At 42.5% G+C, this 25589-nt stretch overlaps 1 protein-coding gene across 11 annotated transcripts in view; it reads right to left on the bottom strand.

The window, feature by feature from the left end:
* TSPAN4 (tetraspanin 4) overlaps nucleotides 1-25589 on the bottom strand; it is a 488885-nt gene that overhangs the window by 305214 nt on the left and 158082 nt on the right. For 8 of the 11 annotated variants that reach the window (XM_069803556.1, XM_069803562.1, XM_069803561.1 and 5 more), the window contains one exon: nucleotides 22725-22806. Coding sequence is in view for 1 of the 11 variants with exons in the window: in XM_069803548.1 (XP_069659649.1) it covers nucleotides 21610-21638 (29 nt within the window). In the remaining 10 variants the exon portion in view is untranslated. Of the gene's footprint in view, nucleotides 1-21609; nucleotides 21797-22724; nucleotides 22807-25589 lie in introns of those variants that run through there. The other 3 variants (XM_069803552.1, XM_069803548.1, XM_069803558.1) reach the window with 1 other exon arrangement.

Raw genomic sequence — 25589 nt, 5'->3', positions numbered from 1 at the left:
AAAAGCTGGATTCAAAATGAGTAATCAGAAGTGCAGAAGTCCTGGTTATTGTCCCATAACATTAAATACAGTGAAATCACAGCACGGTCGTGTATTACACACTACAGAGCCTGACATTTTCATTGCTAATGTCACCTACAGCTTAAGGCTCTCTTCTCCATAAATCAAGCAGGATTTTTTTTTCTCCCTTCAAAAAGAAGTCTAAGGGCTATATTTCACAAAACAATGCTATAGTTGTCACACACTAACCTCATTCATCTAATAAAAAAAGAGAAGATTCTTTGGTCCATAATCAAAAACCTGACCCTGAGCCACAAACATTTCCCCGCCTCAATAACAACTTTGTGCTTATTCAACTCTTTCTGGGCTAGGATTTCTTTTTATTTCCAGAATGCTGCTAATTTAAAAAAAAAATAAAAATAAAAAACACCACACACACACCCCCCCCAAACCAACAAACACCTGAATAATCTCGAAAAATCTTATTTCCCCCTTAATTTTGGATCTCTTTTTGTTTCTGGTTTTTTTTCTTTAAAATAAATTGTTAAACAAAACTGATGACCAGTTGAGGAATTGTTTCTCTGTTCTCCCCAGAGCAACCAAAGAGTGATTAAGGTGTAATGATTCTCCAGCTCCCGCCTGACACCATCTCTCTTAGACTTCTCCATGTATCAATAAGCTTGGGTTTACAGGGCATGGAGGTGTTTTCACATTTCAGTCCAATTCTGGCAGATCTTTCCACAGATCTTCCTTTACCTTTGTCATTGCACTAAAATCATGGGATTTTTAGCCAATGCCAAGACATACAGCAGAACAAACAATGAACTATAGCTCTCTAGAAAATGGATTTTAAAATAAATATTGATGGAGGAGGAAAGGGGAGAGTACAGGGTTTTCTTGGAAACATTTGCTGAACATATAGGATTAAAATGGCTCAAAAGATACCTTCCTCCAAGAAACTGATCTCTCATGTCTCTGTGTTACACTCAGTCAGGACATGGGTCTGGACAATTCATTTGCTGTTTCCTCTGGCATAGCTTTCACATGTGCTTATGGTTTGAAGAGGATTGCCCAGCTGCTGTAAGGCATTTGGGTGACTCTCCAGATGAAGAGCATGTTTCAAGGATTAAAACACTAGACCATATTCTCTCAAACCATTGCTCATTTGGTGACTCTGCATGTTGCTTCATTGCTTTTGTTTTCTTTTCCCATTTTTTACCATCTCAGTAGCATTTCAAAAACAGACAGGGTGAGTCTCGTGTCATCTAACTTCTGATGTGCAGTCTAAGCTTTTCCCTGCTATTCCCCTTCCACTAGCTAGCACCTTTCAGACAATTCATCTGATCTGTTCTCAATACTGTCTGTAAGAGGAGAGAGATAACATCCAAGGGGTACAGAATAGACTATTTCAGTTGGAAGGGGCCTACAATGATCATCTAGTCCAACTGCCTGACCAATTCAGGGCTGACCAAAAGTTAAAGCATGTTGTTAATGGTATTGTCCAAATGCCTCCTAAACACTGACAGGCTTGGGGGATCAACCACATCTCTAGAAAGCCTGTTCCAGCATTTGACCACCCTCTCAGTAAAGAAATGCTTCCTAATGCCCAGTGTAAACCTCCCCTGCCAGAGCTTTGCACCATTCCTATCACTGCATACTACAGAGAAGAGCTCAGCACCTCCCTCTCCACTTCCCCTCCTCAGGAAGCTGCAGAGAGCAATGAGGTCACCCCTCAGCCTCCTTTTCTCCAAACTAGACAAACAACAAATCCTGAGCCGCTTCTCATAGGACATGCCTTCCAGCCCTTTCACCAGCTTTGTTGCCCTCCTCTGGACACATTCAAGGACCTTCGCATCCTTCTTAAATTGTGGGGCCCAGAACTGCACACGGTATTCAAGGTGAGGCTGCTCCAGCGCTGAATACAGCGGTATGATCACCTCTTTGACCAGCTGGTTATATTGTGTTTGATTCACCCCAGGATGCAGTTTGCCCTCTTGACTGCCAGGGCACACTGCTGACCAATGTTAAGGCTGCTGTCAACCAGCACCCCCAGATCCCTTTCTGCAGGGCTGCTCTCCAGCCACTCCTCTCCCAATACATACTTGTGCCTGGCGTTATTCTGTCCCAGGTGCAGGATCCAGCATTTGGACTTAGAATCATAGAATCATAGGATGGTTTGGGTTGGAAGGGACCTTAAAGATCATCTAGTTCCAAGCCCCCTGCCATGGGCAGGGACACCTTCCACAAAACCAGGTTGCTCAAAGCCCCATCCAACCTGGCCTTGAACACTTCCAGGGATAGGGCATCCACAACCTCTCTGGGCAACCTGTTCCAGTGTCTCACCACCCTCACAGTGAAGAACTTCTTCCTTACCTGTAATCTAAATCTACCCTCTTTCAGTTTAAAGCCATTACCCCTTGTCCTATCACTTCATGCCCTTGTAAAAAGTCCTTCTCCAGCTTTCTTGTAGGCCCCCTTTAGGTACTGGAAGGCTGCTGTAAGGTCTCCCCGGAGCCTTCTCTTCTCCAGGCTGAACAACCCCAACTCCCTCAGCCTGTTTTCATAGGAGAGGCGCTCCAGCCCTCTCATCATCTTTGTGGCTGTCGTCTGGACTTGCTCTAATAGGTCCATGTCCTCCTTATGTTGGGGGCCCCAGAGCTGAACACAGCATTGCAGGTGGGGTCTCATGAGAGCAGAGTAGAGGAGGAGAATCACCTCCCTTGATCTGCTGGTGACACTTCTTTTGATGCAGCTCAGGTTGGCTTTCTGAGCTGCAAGTGCACATTGCCAGGTCATGCTGAGCTTCTCATCAACCAACACCTCCAAGTCCTTCTCTTCAGGGCTGCTCTCAATCCATTCTCTGCCCAGCCTTTATTTGTGCTTGGGATTGCCCCGACCCATGTGCAGGACCTTGCACTTGGCCTTGTCAAACTTCATGGGGTTCACATGGACCCATCTCTCAAGCCTGTAAAGGTCCCTCTGGATGGCATCCCTTCCCTCCTATGTGTTGACTGCACCACACAGCTTGGTGACGTTGGCAAACTGGCTGAGGATGCACTCAATCCCATGGTCCACGTCACCAACAAAGATGTTAAACAGCGCCGGTCCCAACACCAACTCCTGAGGAATGCCACTCATCACTGGTCTCCACTTGTTAAATCTCATCCCATTAATCATAGCCCAATGCCCCAATCTATCTAGAACCCTCTGCAAGCCCTCCTGTCCCTCAAGGGAGTCAACAGCACCTCCCAGTTTGGTATCATCAGCAAACTTGTTAATGGTGCGTTCAACTCCTGCATCCAGATTGTTGATAAATATATTGAACAGCACTGGCCCTAGGATTGAACCCTGAGGAACACTGCTGGTGACTGGTTCCCAGCCAGATGTAGCCTCATTCACTACAACACTTTGAGCTCTGCCCTTCAGCCAGTTTTTCACCAGGCACGCTGTGAACCCACTCATCCCACAGTTGGGCAACTTGTCCAGAAGGATGCTGTGAGGGACAGTATCAAAAGCCTTTCTAAAATCTAGAAAAAATACATCCACCACCTCCCCTTCATCCACTGGGCAGGTGAGCTTATTATAGAAGGATATCAGATTAGTTAAACAGGAGTCTCCCTTTGTGAACCCATGTTGACTTTGCCTGATGATTGTGCTATTCCTTAAATGCCTTTCAGCAGTACCCAGTATAATCTTCTCCATAATTTTTCCAGGAACTGAGGTTAGACTAACAGGTCTGTAGTTCCCTGCATCTTCCCTCACGCCCTTTTTGTAGATTGGAATAACACTGGCTAGCTTCCAGGCAGCAGCAATCTCCCTGGACTCCCAAGACCTTTGGTAGATGATCGAGAGGGGTTCTGCCATAACATCACCTAGCTGCTTTAGTACTCTGGGATGAATCCCATGAGGCCCCAGGGACTTGTGAACATTCAGCTGATACAGCTGGTCCCTTACAATTTCAGTGTCCACAAATGGAAAGTCACTGTTCCCACATTTGTGGTCCTCTGACTCAGGGGACTGGGCAGCCCAAGGTCTATCAGTATTATTGAAGACTGAGGCAAAAAACACATAGAATGCCTCCACTTTTTCTTCATCCCTATTAGTCAGATGACCATCTTCAACAAGTATCGGTCCAATGTTTTCTTTAGACCTCCTCTTGCTATTAACATACTTTAAAAAGCCCTTCTTATTATCTGAAACAACACTGGCCAGTTTCAGACTTAACTAAGCTTTTGCCTTTCGTGTCTTCTCCATGCATAAGTGAACCACAGCTCTTCCTGCGAAGCCTGACCTCACCTTCCAGAGATCTTGCATTTTCTTCTCCCTCTTTAGCTTCACGAGGAGTTCCCTGTTCAGCCAAGCTGGTCTTCTGCCCCACTTGCTTGATTTACAACACAGTGGAATTGCCTGCTCCTATGACTCTAAAAGGTGGTTCTTAAAGACTGACCAGCACTCGTGGACTCCCAAGCCCTCAAAAGCAGATTCATAGGGTACTCTGCTAAATAGCTCCCTGAATAGCTTGAAGTTTGCTCTCCTGAAGTCCAGAGTAGTAGCCCTGCTGTCCTTCTTTCTTATTACACTGAAAAATTTAAACTCACCATTTCATGATCACTGAGGCCAAGACAGCCACCTACCTTCACATCCCCCACAAGTCCTGCTCTATTCACAAACAGCAAGTCTAGGAGGGCATCTTTCCTAGTTGGCTCACTGCGTACCTGTGACAAGAAGCTACCTCCTACAAACTTGAAGACTTTCCAAGACCTGCTCGTCACAGCAATATGATGTTCCCAGTTGATTTCTGGGAATTTGAAATCTCCCATAAGGACCAGGGCTACCGATCCAGAAATTTCTCCTAATTGCCTATAGAATAAGTAATCAGTGCTTACATGCTGGCTGGGCAATCAGTAGTAGACACTCACTACAACATCTCTTTTGTTTTCCATCCCTTTAATCCTTACCCAGAGGCTCTCAACGACATCATCACTAACTGTAAGGGCTGTACAATCAAACCTCTCCCTCACATACAGTGTGACACCTCCACCTCACCTGCCCTGCCTATCCATCCTGAACAAAGTGCTTGCTTACTTTGGCAGAGGCTATACAGATGGCTCAGATGAATTCCATTCTGTTGATCCAGGAACGTAAGATCCTTGTTCAAAATCATGCAGGCATCCAGGAAATCATAGCATTAAATACCAATTGCATTTACTCACTTTGTGAGTGCCTTAATCTGCTCACAAAATGAGATCTCTGAAGCAGTGTTCTTCCATAACTATATGTCTGTACGTCCCTAGTACAATAGCGTCTAGCACAGTTGGGAGCTACAGCTGTCTGTAATCTACAGGGTCAAAGGCTAAAAAGTTGACAGGTTCTTATACAGACTCAAGAACACAGTAAGATGTGCTTCATTCTAGAGATCACATAGGTTTAACAGAAGAAAAAATTGCTTCTTATCTTACTAGTATTCTAAATACCCAAACTGTCTTTAGTGCCTATGCTGGGACAGAAGATATGGTTTGCAGAAGAAGTTTCTATTTACTTAGCCACCTCCCACCTACCAACATAGGTCATTCCCTGCAGCTGCATCCCCAGATTTTAGTCCCTACACAACAGGAATGGTTCTTCAACATGGCACAGTAAGAGCTACTAGTGAGAATCCATAACACCGGGAGCCAATACAGCCTTTTATCACAAACCTTCTACCCAAACCCATTCCCAGAGAAATGGATAGAAACACCAAATATTTTAAACTTTTTTTTTTTTTTAATTGTTGCAGTGAATCTACTACTGATTTGTGGTGGCTATCCCATACCTTGTAAATATTTACCAACCCTCACAGGAAACCAGCAGAAGGCTGCATAACCACTTTTTAAAGCACCTCACATAATCCTCTTTCAAGCACACTCCCATGTATCACAAATCAATAGCTTTCCCTCTTTCTCTCATCCTGTACTCTTAGCCTATTAATAAACAAGCCCATTTTGTACCTCCTATATTCACATCAAAACGGGAACGACTTGGCATGCTTAAGATGCACAACATGCTAAACAGTAAAGCAAATAAAAACCCATAGATTATAATCTGATCCTGACATTGAATTTGCTAGGTGTCATCTCCATCAGAAGGAAGATCAAAGTGGCAGCATACAGGATTGGAGTCTTACTTTTTACCTAAATCTACTTCATGAAGGGTCTTCTATAACTGTATTTTAAGTCCTATTCCAGTTTTTCAGTGTCACCTGCACCCGCAATGGTGCTGCATTTAAATTTCCAACTTGCAAGACAGGGCTTGAAAAACACCTTCCCCCATAGTGAGGAGGAGGTTTTTCCTGTTGAAAACAGAGGAATGTATCAAAATCAAAACATAATCTAAACTTCCACTGAACACTGCTTTTTTTCCCCATTTCTCTCCCTTTGTACTTCTCTGCTTTGGTTTGACTTTTTAATTAAAATCTAATCTTGTAAAATGTCATTTTTAAAGCATTATCGGAATTTGAAATGAAACTACCCACATTGCAAGTAATTGCTCCTTACTTACATGCAGGGATATCACTGGGGACAAGGCCCCCAGGAAGCACACGCTGGTGCACAATCGTCCTCAGTGCAGCTATGTAGTGGCCAATCTGGCTTTTTGTAGGTAAACCTCTCGTTTCGTAGTAGAAGTCAATACTTCAAGGAATGTGACTGGCAGAATTAGCGTGCTTGCATGATTTTTTTGAAGCACATTGTGACTATTTACTCAGCTCCTGCTCAGGTTTTGGCTTAACACACAGCTCATGCCAAGGCCTGGCGCATGCTGCGAGCAGGACCATTGGGTCAAAGCAAGAGCAACAGGTCCACCGGACACAGCGGGCAGGAAGAGATAAGGGCCATTCTGCAGCTGTTCTTACCTGTGGTGTGCTATCCCCTGCAGCCATAATCTCCTGTATCTCTGCAAAGTACCTGCCTGGCAGTTTCTTCAAAATCCCCTAACTGATGGAAACGGTACAGACCCAGCTTCCAAGGTGGGAGGTATAAATGTGTCAGTTTATCCAAAAAGCTTTTGACGCAGATCCAACACAGCAGCCATGACGCTTTAAAAAAAAACAAAACCAAAACCAACCAACCAACCAACAAACCCAAAACCCTCCCCCCAAAAACCAAACCAAAAAAACCAAAACTGCTATCATGTTTGTAAACTTTGACTGCTGCTTCTGCCTGTTCTGGCTCAACAAGTTAATGAACCTTTCCAAACTTGTAGGGTTTTAATTCTAATACTCAAAGCACTACATGAAGGCTACAAGAGAGAATATTATATCTCAACACATCCTATTTTTCTCAACACTCATTACTCCTTTTTTTTCCTCAAACAAAATTGGAAACACCCTCGAATAGGATCAGCATTTGAACTGAAACACGCTATGAAATGTAGAAGGAGGTTTTCACAGGGAACAGAGGAATGCAATCCGTTAAAATTCATCGCTCTCCACATCTTACGAGATATTTGTTTCAACATCTAGGTTGTAAGTCCTCCCTGTAGCAAAGTCACCTTTATGGATGCCATTATTTTACTTTAGGAGATAAAAACAACCTTGCCACACAAAGGCCACTGCTCCGCATCATTCAAATATGTGTATCTGACTTTTGGGCTCCACTGAAACCTCAAGCCTCAGAGAATCTGGTGTTCATTTTGTTCAAAGTTAATGCCACTTGTCTGACAGTTGGTAAATTGAGTCTCTCTTGTTTCCTGGGCAGGATTTCTCACTTGTTATCTTTCAGTGCCCTGAAAAAGATTGCTTTCAAAATTGAACTTGTCAAGTCAACCGGTTCACTTCTGAACAATCTCTAGAATGTGCGCTTTCTGAGTCAATGCAGTGTCATTCATTCATTTAGGGCACCTTGAGAATCAATGCAATGAAAGAAAACACTGGCGGCCCACTCCCACAGATGATGGTAACTCATAATGCAATAGAATTGTGTAAGTATTTAATGTGTATACATACATGCATTTAAACACACATATATGGCTATATGCCTATAAACACCTATGGCTGTCATTGCCACTTGCAGACCAAGTGTTAGCAAACCTGAAATGAAATCAGGAAACTAGATGGAGCATAATAAAGACCAGTCACTGAGATAACTGGATGGCATTTCTGTTGCCAAGCCAAGGATTTACATGGCAGCTTCTGCACCATCCAGAATACCCAGCACAATGGGACATGAGGTAAATGCAGAAGCTGGGACCTGCTGGTACTTCATTATGCCTGATGGATTCTGTCATTATAGTCTAAATCCTGCAGTGGAAGAGGTAAATTAAAAAGCAAAATTAAAAGCAACCACCCCCTACCCCAAAACTTCCCCCCCTACCCCACTATTATTCTCTCAGACATGTAAACTCTTAGAAAAGTATGACTTTTCCTTAAGTCTAGTAAGAAGTCTTATACTTTCAAGATACTGATTTGGGGGGGGAGGTGTAAAAATCTACCCTTCAGTTCTTCCTAAAACTGACACACCACTCAATCTGATTTGATAGGCACTCAAGCCTACCAGCATGTTCATAAAATTAAGTGCCTCTTTTTGTGCTCTGTTAGGGAAGCACAAGTTTAAACAACAGTTCAAGGTTAAGAAATTGCATATACAGCTTCACTGAAACCCAGATCTGAAGCCACAGGGATTTCAAAATTGTCTAGAGACAGTCAACTGAGCAGTTAGCTTGTGGAGGGTACATGAGAGACTGACAAAACCTGGAGGAAGCTTTATTTACTCCTTCAGTGAGCCTAACTATGCCCAAATGCCTCATCACATCAACAACTGTAGGTGGACAGGGATGAACAGGCGATGCACCCTGGGAGGGATCTAAACCCCACTCCAAGCAAGAGGTAGGAATTAGTACTATACACAGAGAAAGCAACTCTGCAGCTCTGTCCAAGGGAATGAACTAATCAGCCAGAATGTGCTATCTGGAATTGTATTTCCCTTCATATTCAGGGCTTTCCCAAGAAGCAGCTAATACTGGGCAGGAGTCCAGCATTTGCAAGGAAACTTAACACCACAAGTCATTAACCATTAGCAAACATGGTTTTCTTGTTAGTAAATTAGATAGAACAGCAGATTACTGTCTCTTTGTAGTCCCACCTTGAGAGGCATTTCATATGGGGGAGGGTCTCAACTTGCTCAGCCACTTTCAAATTCAGGCTTCACCAGGCCTCCTGCAGACATTTACTGCAAAGTATCTTTGTACTTGCTGCATTCTTCACAGCACTAGGAGATGCTGGAGATCTTCCCACTCAGAAAGCAATTCTTCTAAATTGGAAAGAAGGCATAACACCTTCCCATCGTGCTGTCATATTGGAGTTGGAACTCTCTTTGACACTAGATTGTGTCAAAAAGGGAAAAAAAATGCAAATTGACAGCTTCTGCAAAGCTTAGGAACTTTGAACTCAGCTAATGTGGTTTAGAAACTATACCGTAACACCATCTGAAACGCAACAAAGAACAGAGGTTCTCAAAAGGAAAGTGGTTGCTGCCAAAGTTGGCCATTGTTCTCTTCCTTAGAGGCACAAAAGAGTATGGAAAAAACCAGAAATAATACACTCAGAAACCATAAGGTGTATGAGGGACCACTGTACTGGAGGTTTCTAAGAAATGAACACCGTTTTCACAGTCTGCTTTTCTACAGGAATAAAGATACATATATACACACATGCATAAATACAAATGTAATATGAAGAGAGTATGCCATCTTACGCAAATTTTTGCACAACGCTTGCTTGACTACAAATAAGGCTGTAAAGTATCCTGACTTTTTTCCAGATGTGATATCAAATTGGTTAAAAACTTGTTTTTTTCACAGTTAGCTCTATCACACTCTTCCCATAGAACAAGGAGACAGAGAGAATACTTGGGACTTCTTCCTGTTCAGAATGACTGACCTTGATGAGTACATTCAAAGTTTTTTCTGTGTGCTTATACTAATAAATGTATTTCTGTTAATGTACATCTAACAATGTGCCCCAAAAATATTTTAAAGGAGGTGGTTCAGCTGGCAGTAGCAGCTCCATGGGCTGCTCTCTATGGATTATGCATTACCTTTTCTGATTTCATTGTTCACATGCACTAGGTGAGATGAGACAATCTGCACCCTCCTATACGTGGTGTATCTTCTGTAACCCAGACAGCGCAAGAGAGCTCTCCCATGGCTGGAAAGACTTCCTAGCAGTGAAAGTCTTCCCTTCCATGACCTTTTCTGTGTCATGGAATGAAGGCATGGTATGAAGATAGCCAACATTAAACACTCCCTGCTAAATAAGCTGGCCATCCTTTTCTCTCCTTCCAAAGAAGAGCTATTCCTCTCCTTCAGTTTTGCTGGCAGGCCACTTCATTTTGACCTTGCAATAAATACTTATAAAATTATAGAAATTACCCATTGTGGTCAGGAGATAAGCATTATTATTTATGTGTTTGGCAAGAGAGGGAGCAGAGAATCAGTGACCAACCAACATATGTTAATGTCTATAAGGACATTTCAATTTAAGTCCAAGGACTTTCCAGATGTACATCAAGGGACATGGCTAACATCTGTCATGAGAATCTCCATTTTTCTATCCCTCCACATTTGTAACAGAACTACACAGTGGCAAAATCACTCATAATTAGCAAGACCTTGTTACTCAAAGTTCTTTGGAGAACACTCTTCATACACACGGAAAGCTTCATAACATGCTTACACTCTATTTTCTGTATTTAGGTTTGAATATTGTGTCTTCTGCCAGAATACTACCAAAAAAAAAAAACCCGCAAAAAAGAAGAGGTCAGCAACTGTTAAGCAGAATTTCATTTGCTGTCATTTATCATACCAGGCTGCTTTTCAAAAAGCAATATGAAATCAAGCTTGTTGAAATTCATCTGTATGACAAATGCCTATTTCCTGTCTCTGCTTCAATTTTATAGTGATATGCCTGCCCTTATTAGATTTAGTACCTGCTGAAGTCAAAAGAAATTTAAAGAAATTCAAAATGGCAAGGAAGACCTAAATCTTTGCCATGTACATGTCCAGGAATCCTAACTAAGGGCTGACTAAACACCAAAAACCAGTACAACCCTTCATCTCAGATAAAGTATCTTTCACTTACACACTATCAAAATTCTTAAAAATACTGTTACCTGAAGCTCCCTTGAGTCCTTCAGGAAGATTGTATTAATCTATAAAGCAATAGCCAAATTTGGCAAAATTAACAAAAAAAACCACCTTGTACTGGCTTTGTGTGGCAAGGTTGGGGGGGGGGGGGGGGGGGGGAAGAGGGTACAGGGGTGGCTTCTGTAAGAAGCTGCTGGAAGCTTCCCCTGTGTCCAACAGAGCCAATGCCAGCCGGCATTAAGACGGACCTGCCGCCGGCCAAGGCCGAGCCAATCAGCGATACTGGTAACGCCTCTGGGATAACATGTTTAAGAAGGAAAAAAAGTTGGGACAGAAGGAAACGGCAGCCGCAGAAAGGAGTGAGAACATGTAAGAGAAAACAACCCTGTAGACACCAAGGTCAGTGAAGAAGGAGGGGGAGGAGATGCTCCAGGCACTGGAGCAGAGATTCCCCTGCAGCCTGTGGTGGGGAAGACCATGGTGAGGCAGGCTGTCCCCCTGCAGCCCAGGGAGGTCCACGGTGGAGCAGATCTCCACCTGCAGCCCGGGAAGGACCCCACGCTGGAGCAGGTGGATGCCTGAAGGAGGCTGTGACCCCGTGGGAACCCCACGCTGGAGCAGGCTCCTGGCAGGACCTGCGGATCTGTGGAGAGAGGAGCCCATGGAGCAGGTTTTCTGGCAGGACTTGTGACCCCATGGGGGACCCACGCTGGAGCAGTGTGCTCCTGAAGGACTGCACGCCGTGGAAGGGACCCATGCTGGAGCAGTTCGTGAAGAACTGCAGCCTGTGGGAAGGACCCACATTGGAGATGTTCGTGGAGGACTGTCTCCCGTGGGAGGGACTCCACGATGGAGCAGGGGAAGAGTGTGATGAGTCCTGCCCCTGAGGAGGATGAAGCAGCAGAAATAATGTGTGATGAACTGACTGTAAACCCCATTCCCTGTCCCCCTGCGCCACTGGGGGGTGTTGGTAGAGAATCCGGGAGTGAAGTTGTGCCCGGGAAGAAGGGAGGGGTGGAGGGAAGGTGTTCTGAGATTTGGGTTTATTTCTCATTACCCTACTCTGGTTGATTTGTAATAAATTGAGTTAATTTTCCCCAAGCTGAGTCTGTTTTGCCCGTGACAGTAATTGGTGAGTTGATCTCTCCTGTCCTTATCTCGACCCACAAGCCCTTTGCTATATTTTCTGTCCCCTGTCCAGCTGAGGAGGGGGAGTGATAGAACAGCTTTGGTGGGCACCTGGCATCCAGCCAGGGTCAACCCCCCACAACCCTATAGCTTAGAGGCACTAGAAGCATTATTCAGTTGTATTGAAGGAATTGCATAGATTTAACCTCAAACTAAATTTGAAACAGCTCTATAACAGAAAGACATGTTGAAACTGAGCCTGTCAAGATGAGACAGACCTTGCATCTTCCAAAACCATTACAAACAGCATCTCCACACTTTCAGAAAAGTTAGGCTTAAATTATTAAAGGTTAGGCTTAAATTATTAAATTAATAGAAATGCAATACGCACTTGCACTATGGAAAGGACTTCCAGAACGCTAACTTCCTTTTATAATTCCACTGGCAGGAGATAACTAGTTTATGAATTCATGATACGGAGTGTATGACTTGCTCTTGGCCTACCTTTAGTACCCTCATACTGATAACTCCCAAGACCATTTTCAGATGAGAGGAGCTTTCATGATTATGATACTCAGCATGAAGAGCAGGGGGTGGTGGATAAATTAAAGTTTAGCTACAATTTACCAGTCATATCAGGAGCTGGTATAAAATTGTATCACTCTATTAAGGCTGTAGTTCCACATAATTATGTAATGACAGCACATCTGATTTAAGAGGACTAACTCTCCCCCCCAGTGCAACTCCCCTCTCCTCACAGCAGAGTCCACTGCCACCTTACTTTAGCTGATTCAGTTACTTGCATTGCCATGCTCTGAATTAGAGCTGTGAAATCAGGCAGCTAAAATAATGCAGGCATAAATAAATGAAACTTTAATGAAGCTATAGTAACTTCCACCAGTTTCAAATCTGACCCTGTGTTGTTCATGACCTGTAACTACTTCTTGATTTCAGGAATTTATTTGTGTTTCTGTCATTTGGGTCTAAACAGTGACTGCAGGAAGGCAGTGAAATCTAAACAGACCACCACATTCATCAGCTGCTCACTGGGTGCAAAGTGTTGGACTTATTTTGGTCAGTGCTATAGTCTAATATATGTATCATATGTCTTTCTTAGCATAAATGGAAGGTGAGGGTGAACTCACATTTGTTTGTAGGCAGTTAGTCTTAACCATCTCCTATCCAGCCAAACAGTCCTGGACTAGGGAAACTTTTTGAAGCAATGAGGACCAAATAAGGATTAACTAATTTCTGTTGACCCCAGAAAAGGGAGCAATATCAAGCTCTTGGGGCTGACCTGAAACCAAGATCTTCAGTGAGAGACTAAGTGCTCCATTTTCCAGCTGGAATCAAAGCAGATCCTCTGAGAACTGACCACAGGCATTTGCACACAGCCAAGCCCGGTCAGCTCTTGGCCAAGTAAAAGATGCCAGCTCACCAGAACTGCAGACAATGAACCAAAAGCAAGCAGAATGTCAAGAACATAAGGAAGCAGTGGTCCAACATAGCAAAGAACACAAGGCTGTTCATGAGCTCCATGCAGAGGAGAGACTTTTTTGATGGAGAAGCAACTGTGCACACTGCCCAGGGGAAGGGGCAGGGCCCATGTGCTCAGGCAAGCTGAAGGTTATCCCTAGCTCTTGTTTATTCTGTAGATATTTGCCTTTGGTATCTTTTCCCATTCCTGTTAGAAATAGCTGAGCTATCTCATCAAATTTCTGTGAAGCTTCATCCAGACAATGATAAAACTGTAAGGTCCTCAGATGAATGATACCACAAAGATGAACAGCATTTATTTTTTACAGTTTTAAAAATTGGTACTCTGCCCATGGCCTTGGCTGCAGCACAGCTGAGGGCTGCCCTCTTCCTTTGGGGACCTTGGAGAGAGCTGTGGGAGCTGCATTTGGGCTTTTTTTAGGCTGACACTCTACCATTTGGCCCCCAGCTGAGCTACAGCATCAAACGTAGAGCAACAGCAGAGCTCACACATTCTGCAGTTAGTGCCTTTAGACAGGCACAAATACTTCACAGGCCAGTGGGTGGCTGTGACAGATGGCAACCTCTGGGTGATGAAGGCCAAGTTCTCTGCTGAAGCGAACTGGGACAGCATAGCAGGGAAGCCAGCAGAGCTCCAGCTCTGAAAAGCTGGGAGCCCGGGCTATCCAAAGTCACCGAGCAATTCCTGTGTATTAACAACTCATTTTAATTTCATCAGGATCTTGCAGCCTCTCCCTGCATTTTCCTCCTCTGCTTCCACTCCCTTTGCTTCTGTTTTTCTCTCCCTCAGTACTCTTCCCTTGACTTTTTCCAGTGTTTCCATTAGACACGTCTCATCCCCTTCATGTCTCGCTTCATGTGACATGCTGACCTCCTCCTCCCATTTTCAGAGCCAAATATCCTTGTCTGACTTAAGAACTGTTTCCACATTTAAACCCTACTGTTAAGAAAGAGATGGAGGCAAAGGGTGGGAGTTCTGTGGAGTCAGCACACAGATACGCAGTGCAGTGTTTCAATCTGTGGTACACATTTTTAGATGAAGAGTCGAGAAGATTGTTTGCTTCTGCTAGTTTAAATAAAAGGAAAGGGCACAATTCTGAACCTGACTCATTACTAGGGACACTCTCTAAGCTACTTTAAGCAAGCAGTGAAGCACAGAAGCAATGCCAACTGTAATGACTGTAGGTCCTGTTATGCTTAGAAATTAATCAAAGTAGCTACTGAAGAATAAATACTTTCAAGTGGTTTCAAGAGTTCAATTTCTACATAGACACTCTTACTCCAGAACAAATGTCCTCATAGGGGAATATATCTATATAATTAACTTAAAATAGTTTATCCTAGGAGTAGACAGATCTTAGGATTTGGCTGATCACACAGAGGAAACTTCCCAATCAAATTCACTTTCCCTACAGCTTTGGTCATTTTGTTCCAACTTCATTTCGAGTCTTTACTGCCTACTTGGGTCACTTCCACTACAACCTGTGATCTTACAGAAGAAACCAGAAAAGCAAAAGTATCCAGTGCACTGAGGAGAAATAGGGATAGGAATAGGAACAGGCAGGGCTATAAAGAGAACACAGCATTTCCCCCTCCGGCAACCAGCCATAACAGTTTGTGGGTTGAAACTAGAGGAAGATCTCTCCTTACACCAGGCAAGGAGCTAATGAACATAGCTACCACTCAGTGCTGCTGAACACCAGGCAAGCAGACGACAGGGTATGTATTGCTGAAGGGGCATGCTCCAGGATATTATTTTAATATCTCTTTTTTTCCAAGTTGGCCAGCCAACAATATCATGAGCTGGATTGAAGGAGACAGGCTTGGAGCTTGTTTGAAATCTCTTGGAATAGATGAGGGTCTTTGAATTGAAAGGACTGTGGATCAGGACTTTAGTGTGGTTCCTATCCCTCACTGTGAGTCTACACCCAGCAGCCAAGAAGAAAAAACAGAGGTTCTGCCTCTTTACTACCTTGCTCCCTCCTTTCTGTGCCTGGTGAAGTCCTGGCCAAACTGAAAGGCATAAAAAGCTTACCTGCTCTTGTAACAGAAGGAAAACATCATATCTCGTGCTTATAAAACCCTATTACTTTGAACACCCTTGAGAAGTTCAAGCTGCCAGTAACTGCCATTTGCTTTTAAAGAGAGGCGCAGGCTGGGCTTCATAGTGAAGAGAGCAAGAATTAGTTACACTGCTAACCACCTTGCATGACTTGTTTCCACCACAGAGTGGGCTTTATGCAAACTTCTCTGCTCACAGCACAGAGCTCTTTTTCTTCCCTTATCTCTTCCTGAATTCCAGGAAAGACTCCCCACCATTGCAACCTCCTTGGGTTACACTGGCAGAGCTCCAGCTAGCAAATATGTGATGGTCCAAAGCAGTCTCTCTCAGCTCCTTTGCTTAAAGGAAAAAGTTTTCATGACCTGTCCATTAACTGTAGAGTTAAGCAAAAAAAATATAACAGTGATAACACTGATCAGGTTGTGCAATTCACCCAACTTTCCAATAGCTCACCAGGTATGGAAGCAGCAGAAGATGTGCAAAAAGCAGAGGCTAGAGATTTTTTCTGAAACAGATGTTCTGTGTACTGCAATCCCACTTAACTGCCTTTGGAAACATAGGCCATGCCTGAAAACCCATCACCTCAGAAATACTAGTATTTTCCAGATGTATTATACCCATTAGCATCACCTTCATAACCATATTTCTTGGGGGTCTCCAAGGAGTGTAAAGACCAGCTTGTATCTACACTAGTGAAGTAGGGCAAAGCCAGTTCAGACAGAAGTCCTCTTTTTAGTACTCTCCACATTGTATTTTTGCAGCCAAATATTTTCAAGAGAGCCCTTTACTCAAATCTTCAGAGGAGCTCAGGTCTACCACTTAGGCAGCTGAAGAGGGGAAGAGCAGTTTACAAACATGCTTGGAGCGCTGCTGCTCCTGAGGTGACACCAAAGGTCAGACTTTTTCAGTACACAAGGGACGTGCAGCATCCTAAGCACCTGAAGATGGGGCCACTCATTTAAGGAATTAGGAACTAACTGAGCTGGTAATTTTTATCTCATTCTTCTGGAGCCATAAACCACACCCTATATTAGAAAGCAATATTTAGTACCATCTCTGACCATATGAAGTTGTTCCTGTTTTCAGCCTCTTTATCCACTCTGAGCGAATCTTGTCACCATTGCTTTCAGAAGCCTGATTTTATCTTTTTATCACTGCTGCTACAAGACAGCTTGACTGCAACAAACATGTTTGTAATGAAATCAGTCAGCCCAGAAAAGAAGTGCTAACACTGGTCTGGATTAAAAAACAAACACAAGTAAATGCTCTCCCTGACTGTTGGCAGTCCATGCTAAAATTCTGGAGCAATACAGGGACTGATCTGTAAAAGGAGACTGGAACCAAGGTCCCCTGGTTCTGCACTTACGACAGGTTCCTAAGCTTTCCTAAATTTTCCACAGTTTTAAGTATGTGAGTGACCTACTTAAGATAATGTAATTAAAATAAGCAAGAGTGCAATTATCTTTGCTTCAAGAAGGTCTAAAGTTTCCTATATTTTTTTTTTTCTCAAAAAGCAGAGGCTTTCTTGGATGTTGTATATTAGTAAGATAAAGCAAGTTATTTTTGCAGAGCTCAGTTTTAGACTCCTTTTAGAACTGTGGATATTCATATACTCACACAAAACATGCTTAATAATACATGCCTGCTCTACTTGCTTGTTTCATTTACCTTACAGTTCTCTCCCATATGAAGAAAGCTCCTTGATAAAGGGACAGGTTTTTTGGGTGCCAAACCCAAGGTCTACAGGGCTCCAAAAACACTATAACAGCACATCTCTTCATCCAGACTTCTATTAATCAGTTGCTTTTCATCTTCTTTGACTCAAAATGGCCATGCAAATTAAAATAGTGTGCCCTCAAAGAGAAAAACTGCAAATCCACTCTCAATTGGTTTTCTTTGCTTCTGATCTGACTCTCTGAGCTTTCTCCTAGCCACTCAAAAAAACCTTCCTACTTACAGTGCCTCCCAAAGATCATAATCAAATCAAATATTTAACTTGTGTTCCCAAATGGAGAGTGTGTATACATGTATGAAGGGGGAATCAGGAAATCATGAAGCACTGCAGAGAGGACTGGACACCAGAATACTATTACAAAACATGCCACAGCCATTAAATTTAAGAGATTTCAGCTGATGTCAAGCATGTCTAGACTGGCTGAAGAAGAAACAAATTCAGTTTAAAAGACAACCACATAAAAATGGCTCTTACTTCTCCAGGTAAATGGACTCCTTGTTAACGTATTATAGTTACCATTATAGTTCACATTACCGACAGTACACATCCAGCAGCAACACCAGTGGGTATTTTAAATAACATCTGTCCTACTGTTTACAGCTAAGCCTGCTCTGGGAGCAGGAACCCGACTTCACTCCAGTGCGCTCCTTCCCTGCAGTGCCCATTCACGCTGATTGCAGACGCTGGGATGTTGGCGGTGCCAGAGGAAGACAAAGCTCAATCTGAATTTCATATTTGAGAGGTAGGGTGTGCAGGGCTTAAAACTGCTTTGTAGGATTGAGGTATAAGCAGCTTACCACAGGGGGTCTGGGATACTGTTTGTAACCAAATCTAAATCTCCTGAGCACCATTTTGTCCCAGTCACGAGCCCAGATTTCTCCTTTACTGCAGAGCTGATGCTCCAGTCTGTGAGTTCACATTTCATAGTAAAAAGCAATGAAAGGAACTCCCATATTTCCTGTTTAACATTTCAGCCTTCTCAAGGGTAATAAAACAAAATCTCCCTACAACAACAGATAAGTCAGACAAATAAAATGTCAAAGTACTTTAGAAATAAGCTAGTCAAGATAATAGAATAAATCTCTTGGGTAGCCATTAATTGCGTTCTTTTATGCATTTGGCAAAGATGCTTCCAGAGGACGTATGATAGCTGATACAAAAGGATGTGCTATTTTTGTATCTCTTCTTTAAAATGAATTTAGTGCTGACAAAAAGATACCTGATTAATATCTGGGGAACCTAAAACCTTCCCCGCATCCTTAGAAGGAATGATACCACTGACAGTTCTATTAACAAACCAAAGCAGAGGCTGCACAGTCGGACAGTGGGAGCCCCATGCTGAGACTCCACGGCAGGGTTCCTCATCCCAGTTCTCCTGCCACCCAAGTGACCACGGGGGCAAACTTGTTTCTCTGTTACATATCTGCAATGAGAGGTTAATCATACTTCATGAAACATTGAGATCTATCAGCACAAAGCTCATTGCAAGAGCTCTGTATTTTTATTACCACCAAATTCCCTAGCTGCACCCGTAAGATAAAGGGAATAAAAACTCCATATCAGCCAAATAAGCAGCTAAGTTGTGAGTAAAACAGCCATATGGCATACAGCCATATTTATTCGCATATATGCATATGCATTGCTTCCTGCAAAACAAAGGTGACAGTAAGAGCCCATACTGATAGTTACTCAACATCACAAAACAAGAACATATCAGTTAGACTTAACTTTCCCTATTATGCTTTCTGAATGACTTGCCATTGTCACCATAAAACAGCATGAAAAATACTGTGCTCCTCAGCCTCTATTTTTGATTAACCAGGTGCTCTGGGAATTTCTGTCTATCCCTAATCATAATTAAAAGTTGTTATTCCCATTTTCAGTGTGGCTTGCTGGCAATTAAATCTATTTGGAAAAGAAACAACTTTTTCTCTTCCATAGAAACAATTTACTTGTTTTTTTAAAATAAAGTAGACTTGTTAGGTTAAAAAGCTAATTCTGATCCCTACTTCTGCTTAGATGTTATTAATGAAGTCTCCTCATCTCCCTGTGACCCTCACAAGAGTTGGAGAAATCCAGCATCTCTCAAAAGGTGAGTGGGACCTTCAGAGAAGATTGCAATATGATAATGAAAGCTCTTGCAGCAAGCCCTGTTTCTGCCCTAAAAGCACAGGGATGTGCTAAGCAAAGCTCCAGTTTATGAGCTGTCTGAGGAAGGAATTTTTGAGGACTGTCTGGCACAGTGTGGTTCCTTCCTTGACTGAGATGCACACAGATGAGCAGAGAGACTCTACATTTGCAAATCTTTTCCCTGGGCTCAGATTCCTGGTCCTCTGCTTTCACAGTTTGGTCTAAAATCAGGGTTTCACCTTCATGACTTTTGTTGCCATTTATAGTTGGAAAAGGGCTTCTCAAAGTGAGATTTTTTTCACTGCTTATTGATTACAGCTGTCAAAGGAGCCTGTAGGTTTTCTCCACCCTGTCAGCCCCAAGGTGTTTAGCATGGCAAACCAGTCTCCCTGTCAGAAGTGAGGCAAGAAGCAGGAAAAGCTAAAGAAAAACAAACACTGGTAGAGAAAGCAAAGCATCACTCCCCTCCACAATGACTCCACTCCTACCATCAGGCATGTGAGCAAAAAGTCTTTTCATGGCACAAAGATCATTTTAAATCCCTCAGAGTCTACAACCTGACAGCTTCTGGTCTAGACTCCTTGTCTGTGTATAAGTACTGCACAGACACAGGCAGACATTTCCCTCCCTTTCTGCCAGGGAAAGGAAGAGGACAGTGTGCCACTTTTCCACTGCTCCATCTCCTCGCCTGTACAGCAGAAGTGACCGTTTTGGCTAAATCTCACCTCCCAGTGAAGCTGCACTTGAGATGACAATACATACTCCCTGATTTCAATGGCGAAATACTACTTGGGAAACTCACACTTATTTCATATAATTTAAAGTACAAACACTTACTATATCTGTAATCAAATACATTCGCTATCAGCCCAAACAGATGCCCCCAGCACTCATTCACTGTGTTTCACTAGAAGCCCTACACCACAGAAAAAAGGGGTCGTCCTTAGTCTGTAAAGACAATCTTAAAGACTCAATACAAAAATTTTCTGCAGAGAAACAGATTTTGTTTGGGTTTTTTCCTGCACACTTTATACGGCAGAGCTGTGCAAAATGCTGTAAGGATGAGGGATTAAATATGGCCCTCAGAGCTGTATCCTCTAAATTATACAGTGATGCTGTGTGAATATTTACAGTAACAAAGCAAACAAAGAAGCTTCCTACTCTTCTCTGATCCTTGCCTATTGGAAGCTCTGCTTGAGTTAAATATATAATCACACAAAACCAACAAAATCATCACTGGCAATGCAGAAAATTGGGTCAGTCCAGCTGCTGAAAGCCTGTTTGCTGCATCTCCTTGGCCTAAACCTATAATTCAGTTTCAGAATTGAAAGCAAAGTTTTTCAAGTTTTGGCATAGTAATTCAGAAAATAAAACAAACCCCTACTCCAATTACAGACTCTATTAGGTGGTAAATTATGGCCACTCTACCAAATTAATCTGCTCCGTTTACCTGTAAAACCTACATGGACAGAATAGCCCTTCTGAGGGGCCTGTAATAACAACAGATATTTTAGTCTTTGCAGAAAACAGAAGGTGTGAAAAAGTGACAAAAATAGTTATTTTCTAGCATAAATCGCTGAGCTTTGATTGATTGAATTCAATGGACACAAGGTAATGTTGACTACATAGCACAGATCTTAATTCCAGTTGTAACTAACAATCAAAGTCAATAGATACACACAAAAGCAAAGAAAATACCTTTTCCTGCAAAGAACCAGACAGCTAGGAGCTGAAGGAGAAGGGTCACTGAAAATCAAGCAACATAAAAATTCCTGATAGACACCAGCTTTTCAGAGTATGAGAATAGCCGAGTCAAAAGTTAATACCAATTAACGTTAGAATCCCAACTTCAATACCGCTTCACACCACAGACCTTGGTCAAATCCTCAGTTTGCATGTGCTGCAGAAGTCCACAGACTACATGGATTTAAATAATCACCTGTAACTCCCAGTTAAAAGGCACACCATGCAGTGGTGATTGCTTTTCTGAGTGTCTCCAGTAGCTTGTCAACAGTGAGTGCTGATTTTTGTTTCAACTGCAAACTAGGAATTATTTTTCTTTCCAGATTTCTGACAAAATCTGATTTTCAACTGGAGGTTGGGGCTGGTCACTGTGTCCACTGTAACTGTTTAAAGGAGACCAAAATAGGATGTATTTAAGATAAATGAAAGAAAGGGGGAAGACTACCCCTCCATTTAAATGCTTCACCGCTTCAGATCCAGCCACTTGGAAGTTATTACAGTGTTTTACTTGTAGCTTTATTCTTCCAGAAGATTCAGAAATATTTTTCCCTACAGGGCTTTAGAGGGAACTGAACATAAACTCCAATGTATTGTCTTCTTCCTTTCTCCCCACTTCAGGGACTGTGTTCTGTGACATTCTCCCCTTCCCCTACCACAGTGTGTTCTTCAATACCTCCACTGTTTTTATAAGATGGAAGGACATATATATAATTCCATATATAATTGAAGGACAGGGCTGGTTTTTTTCCCTATTCAAAATACATAGACTGTGCACAAAAGATGCAGGTTCAAGGGGGAAAGAATGAAGATGGACAGATTTCACGCATGACTTCAGTAGACAGTATTTTTTTTTTAATTATTTTTTCTTAAACAATGAAGTCTCATAATATATCAGCCTTCATCATTAATGTAAAAAAATGATCTGGCTTGGAAAGAACAGAGTTGCTGTCAGTATTCAGGTAAACAATACCCACATCACTTGAAGTTAGATTAGTTTGCCAGTAGTACTAAGAGAAAAAAGAGGATCCTGGAATAATAATTCAATGCCCACTTCCATCCCCTCACCCAAAGGGCTCAGCACAATGTCTTTCCAGGCCATCCCACTCTGAGGGAAACAAGGAAACACAATCCACATCAGCGGTAAGCAACATCTCTGTTACCAGCCTGATCCATTATATTAATTATAATAGCTTCTGCAGATTGTCTTTTCTACTTTTTAAAAACCCATTCACTGAGGCCTTAAGTTCAAATGCAATTATCCACCCAGAACTTCATTTTAGATCAATAAATTGATCACAGCCACTCACGTACCTGATGCAGGAATGGGAGCTCAGAGCACCTGACGTGAGCCCAGTTGACAAGGTGGCCTCTCCACAACCAGCAAACCAGGGACCTGCAAAACAGAAGCCTGTGTGACAGAAGCCATGTGTCTTTTGCAAAATACAAGGAAAACAACTCTCTCTAACTGTGTCTTTTGGGAAGGACAAAAGAGACTCCCTCATTAACTGGACTGAAATCACTGGATTGAAACCTAATAGAGAAAAACCTGGCAAGGTATAAGACTTTTCATTAGTGTGACTGTAAAGGGATGGTGCATGAAACTCATAGCTTGGCTCATGAAGTCATCAGAATGACAACACCTGCCAACAGCAGCGGGAGCAGAGCATGGGGGAGACATCACATTCTCAAGCTGGTGGAATCAAGCTCTTCACTCTCAATGGGACTTAAGCTCCTTTCTCCCATGGGCACTTCTGAACATCCCACACAGCATGTTTCCACTTAGGCCCTTGTTCAAGCACCTAATTAGAACAGGGTAGCATTATCAGCTTCTTTGCATAATCTGAATCACATTCAACACTGGATCAGATATGAGCAGTTCATGGACTTGAGACTGAAAAAAGATGCATACATATATTCTGGATGTGTGGAATTTATAATGTTTAAATCCATTATTTCTGGGGGAATAAAAGTTTGTTAAAGAACAGAAAATACAAGAAACTAACACTGCCAAGTTAATTTAAAGAAAAATAAAAAATCAGCTTCCTAAAATTGAAATGTCTTCATAAAACACTGAGCATTAGAATCTCTTTATTAGTCAATATTTTGGCTTTTTAGAAAGTTATGTTTTTGATCTTTTTCTCTATAACCACAAAGACTAATTTTTAATTTATATTTTTAAATGAAAGCTGGGATCTCCCCAAAATCTCATGCATACAGAAACCGGAGGTTCTTTTAATAAACTAAAACTAAAAAAATAACTTTAAAAAAAACCCAACAGAACAGCAAAAGGCGTCATTAGTGGGACCATACTGTACAAAAGAATGAGATGACTGCACATAGCACTGGAGGACACAAGACAGCAGGAAAATTAAACCTCCATCCCAAGTCAGGTCATTGCCCACGTGATGCTCTGTAATAAAACTTAGCTTCACAGTCACAGACCAGCTGAGGTTGGAAGGGACCTCTGGAGGTCATCTGGTCCAACCAACCTGTTCAAGCAGGGCCACCTACAGCCGGTTGCCCAGGATCGTGTCCAGACAGCTTTTAAAGATCTCCAAGGATGGAGACTCCACAACCTCTCTGGGCAACCTGTGCCAGTGCTCAGTCATCCTCACAGCAAAAATCTGTTTCCTGATGTTCAGACAGAACCTCCTATGTTTCAGTTTGTGCCCATGCCCTCTTGTCCTGTCACTGGGCACCACTAAAAAGAGCCTGGCTCCAATCTTCTTTGCACCCTCCCTTCAGCTATTTATATATATTGACAAGAACCCCCAAGCCTTCTCTCCTCAAAGCTGAATAGTCTCAGCTCTCTCAGCCTTTCCTCATATGAGAGATGCTCCAGTCCCTTAATCGTCTTTGTGGCCCTCCACTTCTCTCATGATAAGACTCACATACTTTAGAAGCATACTGCTTCTAAACTACACAAGAAGTCTTCTCAAAGCCCACAGGGCACTTGGCAGGTACAGATGTTAGATCCCGTTCTAATACAAACCGCCTGGGAATCAAGACTTTGCCAGGTTGCTACCAGCAGGTTTTAGTCAAAAGGTGTCTTGGTGACACTTCCCTTCCTCCAGGAGCCCAGAGAACTTGAGAACAAGCGATTTATCAAGTGCTATGGCTCTGCTCAGCTTTGACCACGTTCCCCACCCTGCATCGCCCCAGTTATGGACTGGCTGAAAGGCTTTGAAGGGAAAGCTTTTAAGTGGAGAATGTTATAAGGAGAATAACAAGAGTGTTTATGCCAATGCAATGACTGCCTTAGTTATTGCTTAGGGCAGGATTAGTGTACTTGGAGTGACAGAAGCGATCAGGCGTGGACAACTAAGAGTTCAGACTAATCCTCAAAGACAAGATGCTTAAAGACCCAATAGCCAGACTAAAACCAGTGAGATCAGAGAGTGATTTAACTCTTTCAAAAGGCCTACAAGGCCTTGACGTTTATTTTCCCAGTAGGCTTTCCTTGCCCTCAGTTCAAAGTCATCCAAAAGGGTGAACTTCAAACACCTGTTTCAAGTGAAGAGGATGGCACCGGAGGGTGTGTTTTATTCAACCAGACAGACTCTACAGGAACAAACATGGATGTTCAGCAGTTCCGTCTTCTACTTCGTGAGTTAAAAAAAAATTTTTAAAAATCTGTATGTTCTAATTACTGAATAAATGAGATAGATTAATTAGATTAGACAGACAGAAGAAATAGAGCCATTCCTTCCCATTTAAGCACACTCTCAGTTCAGGAGAAGTCCCAAGAAGGAAAAAAAAAATCTATTGCATAAATTAAAGAATTCAAGTACAGCATTAGAAGATTTTTCAAGAAGTAATCCTATAAGAGAAAGGAGAATATGAACCACTGACTGCACTGATGTGTCTTTACCCACTTTTGAACACTTCTGCTGCTTAAAGCAGCATTACTGCATCAGGCACAGCGGACAGAGCTTAAAGTGCTATGCGAGATACAAAATCTGCTTAGTATAGGAACAGATTATTCACAACCAGAAAAATGTGTCCAAACTCTATATCCCAGCAGCTCTCAAGAGAGGATTTTACAGAAGTGAGGCATGAACAGGAGGACACCTTGGGAGAACTCTACATATTAAAAAGGACCTCATTGGGACAAATGTGCCTTTATTTTCATTTCCAGCTTATTAGAACAAACACAATTCCATGCTTGTTCCAGTT

Source organism: Haliaeetus albicilla, chromosome 16 (genome assembly GCF_947461875.1).
Source record: "Haliaeetus albicilla chromosome 16, bHalAlb1.1, whole genome shotgun sequence".
Classification (NCBI taxonomy): Eukaryota; Metazoa; Chordata; class Aves; order Accipitriformes; family Accipitridae; genus Haliaeetus; species Haliaeetus albicilla.
Note: the sequence above shows the minus strand (reverse complement) of the source record. Positions and strands in the feature narration are given on the sequence as shown.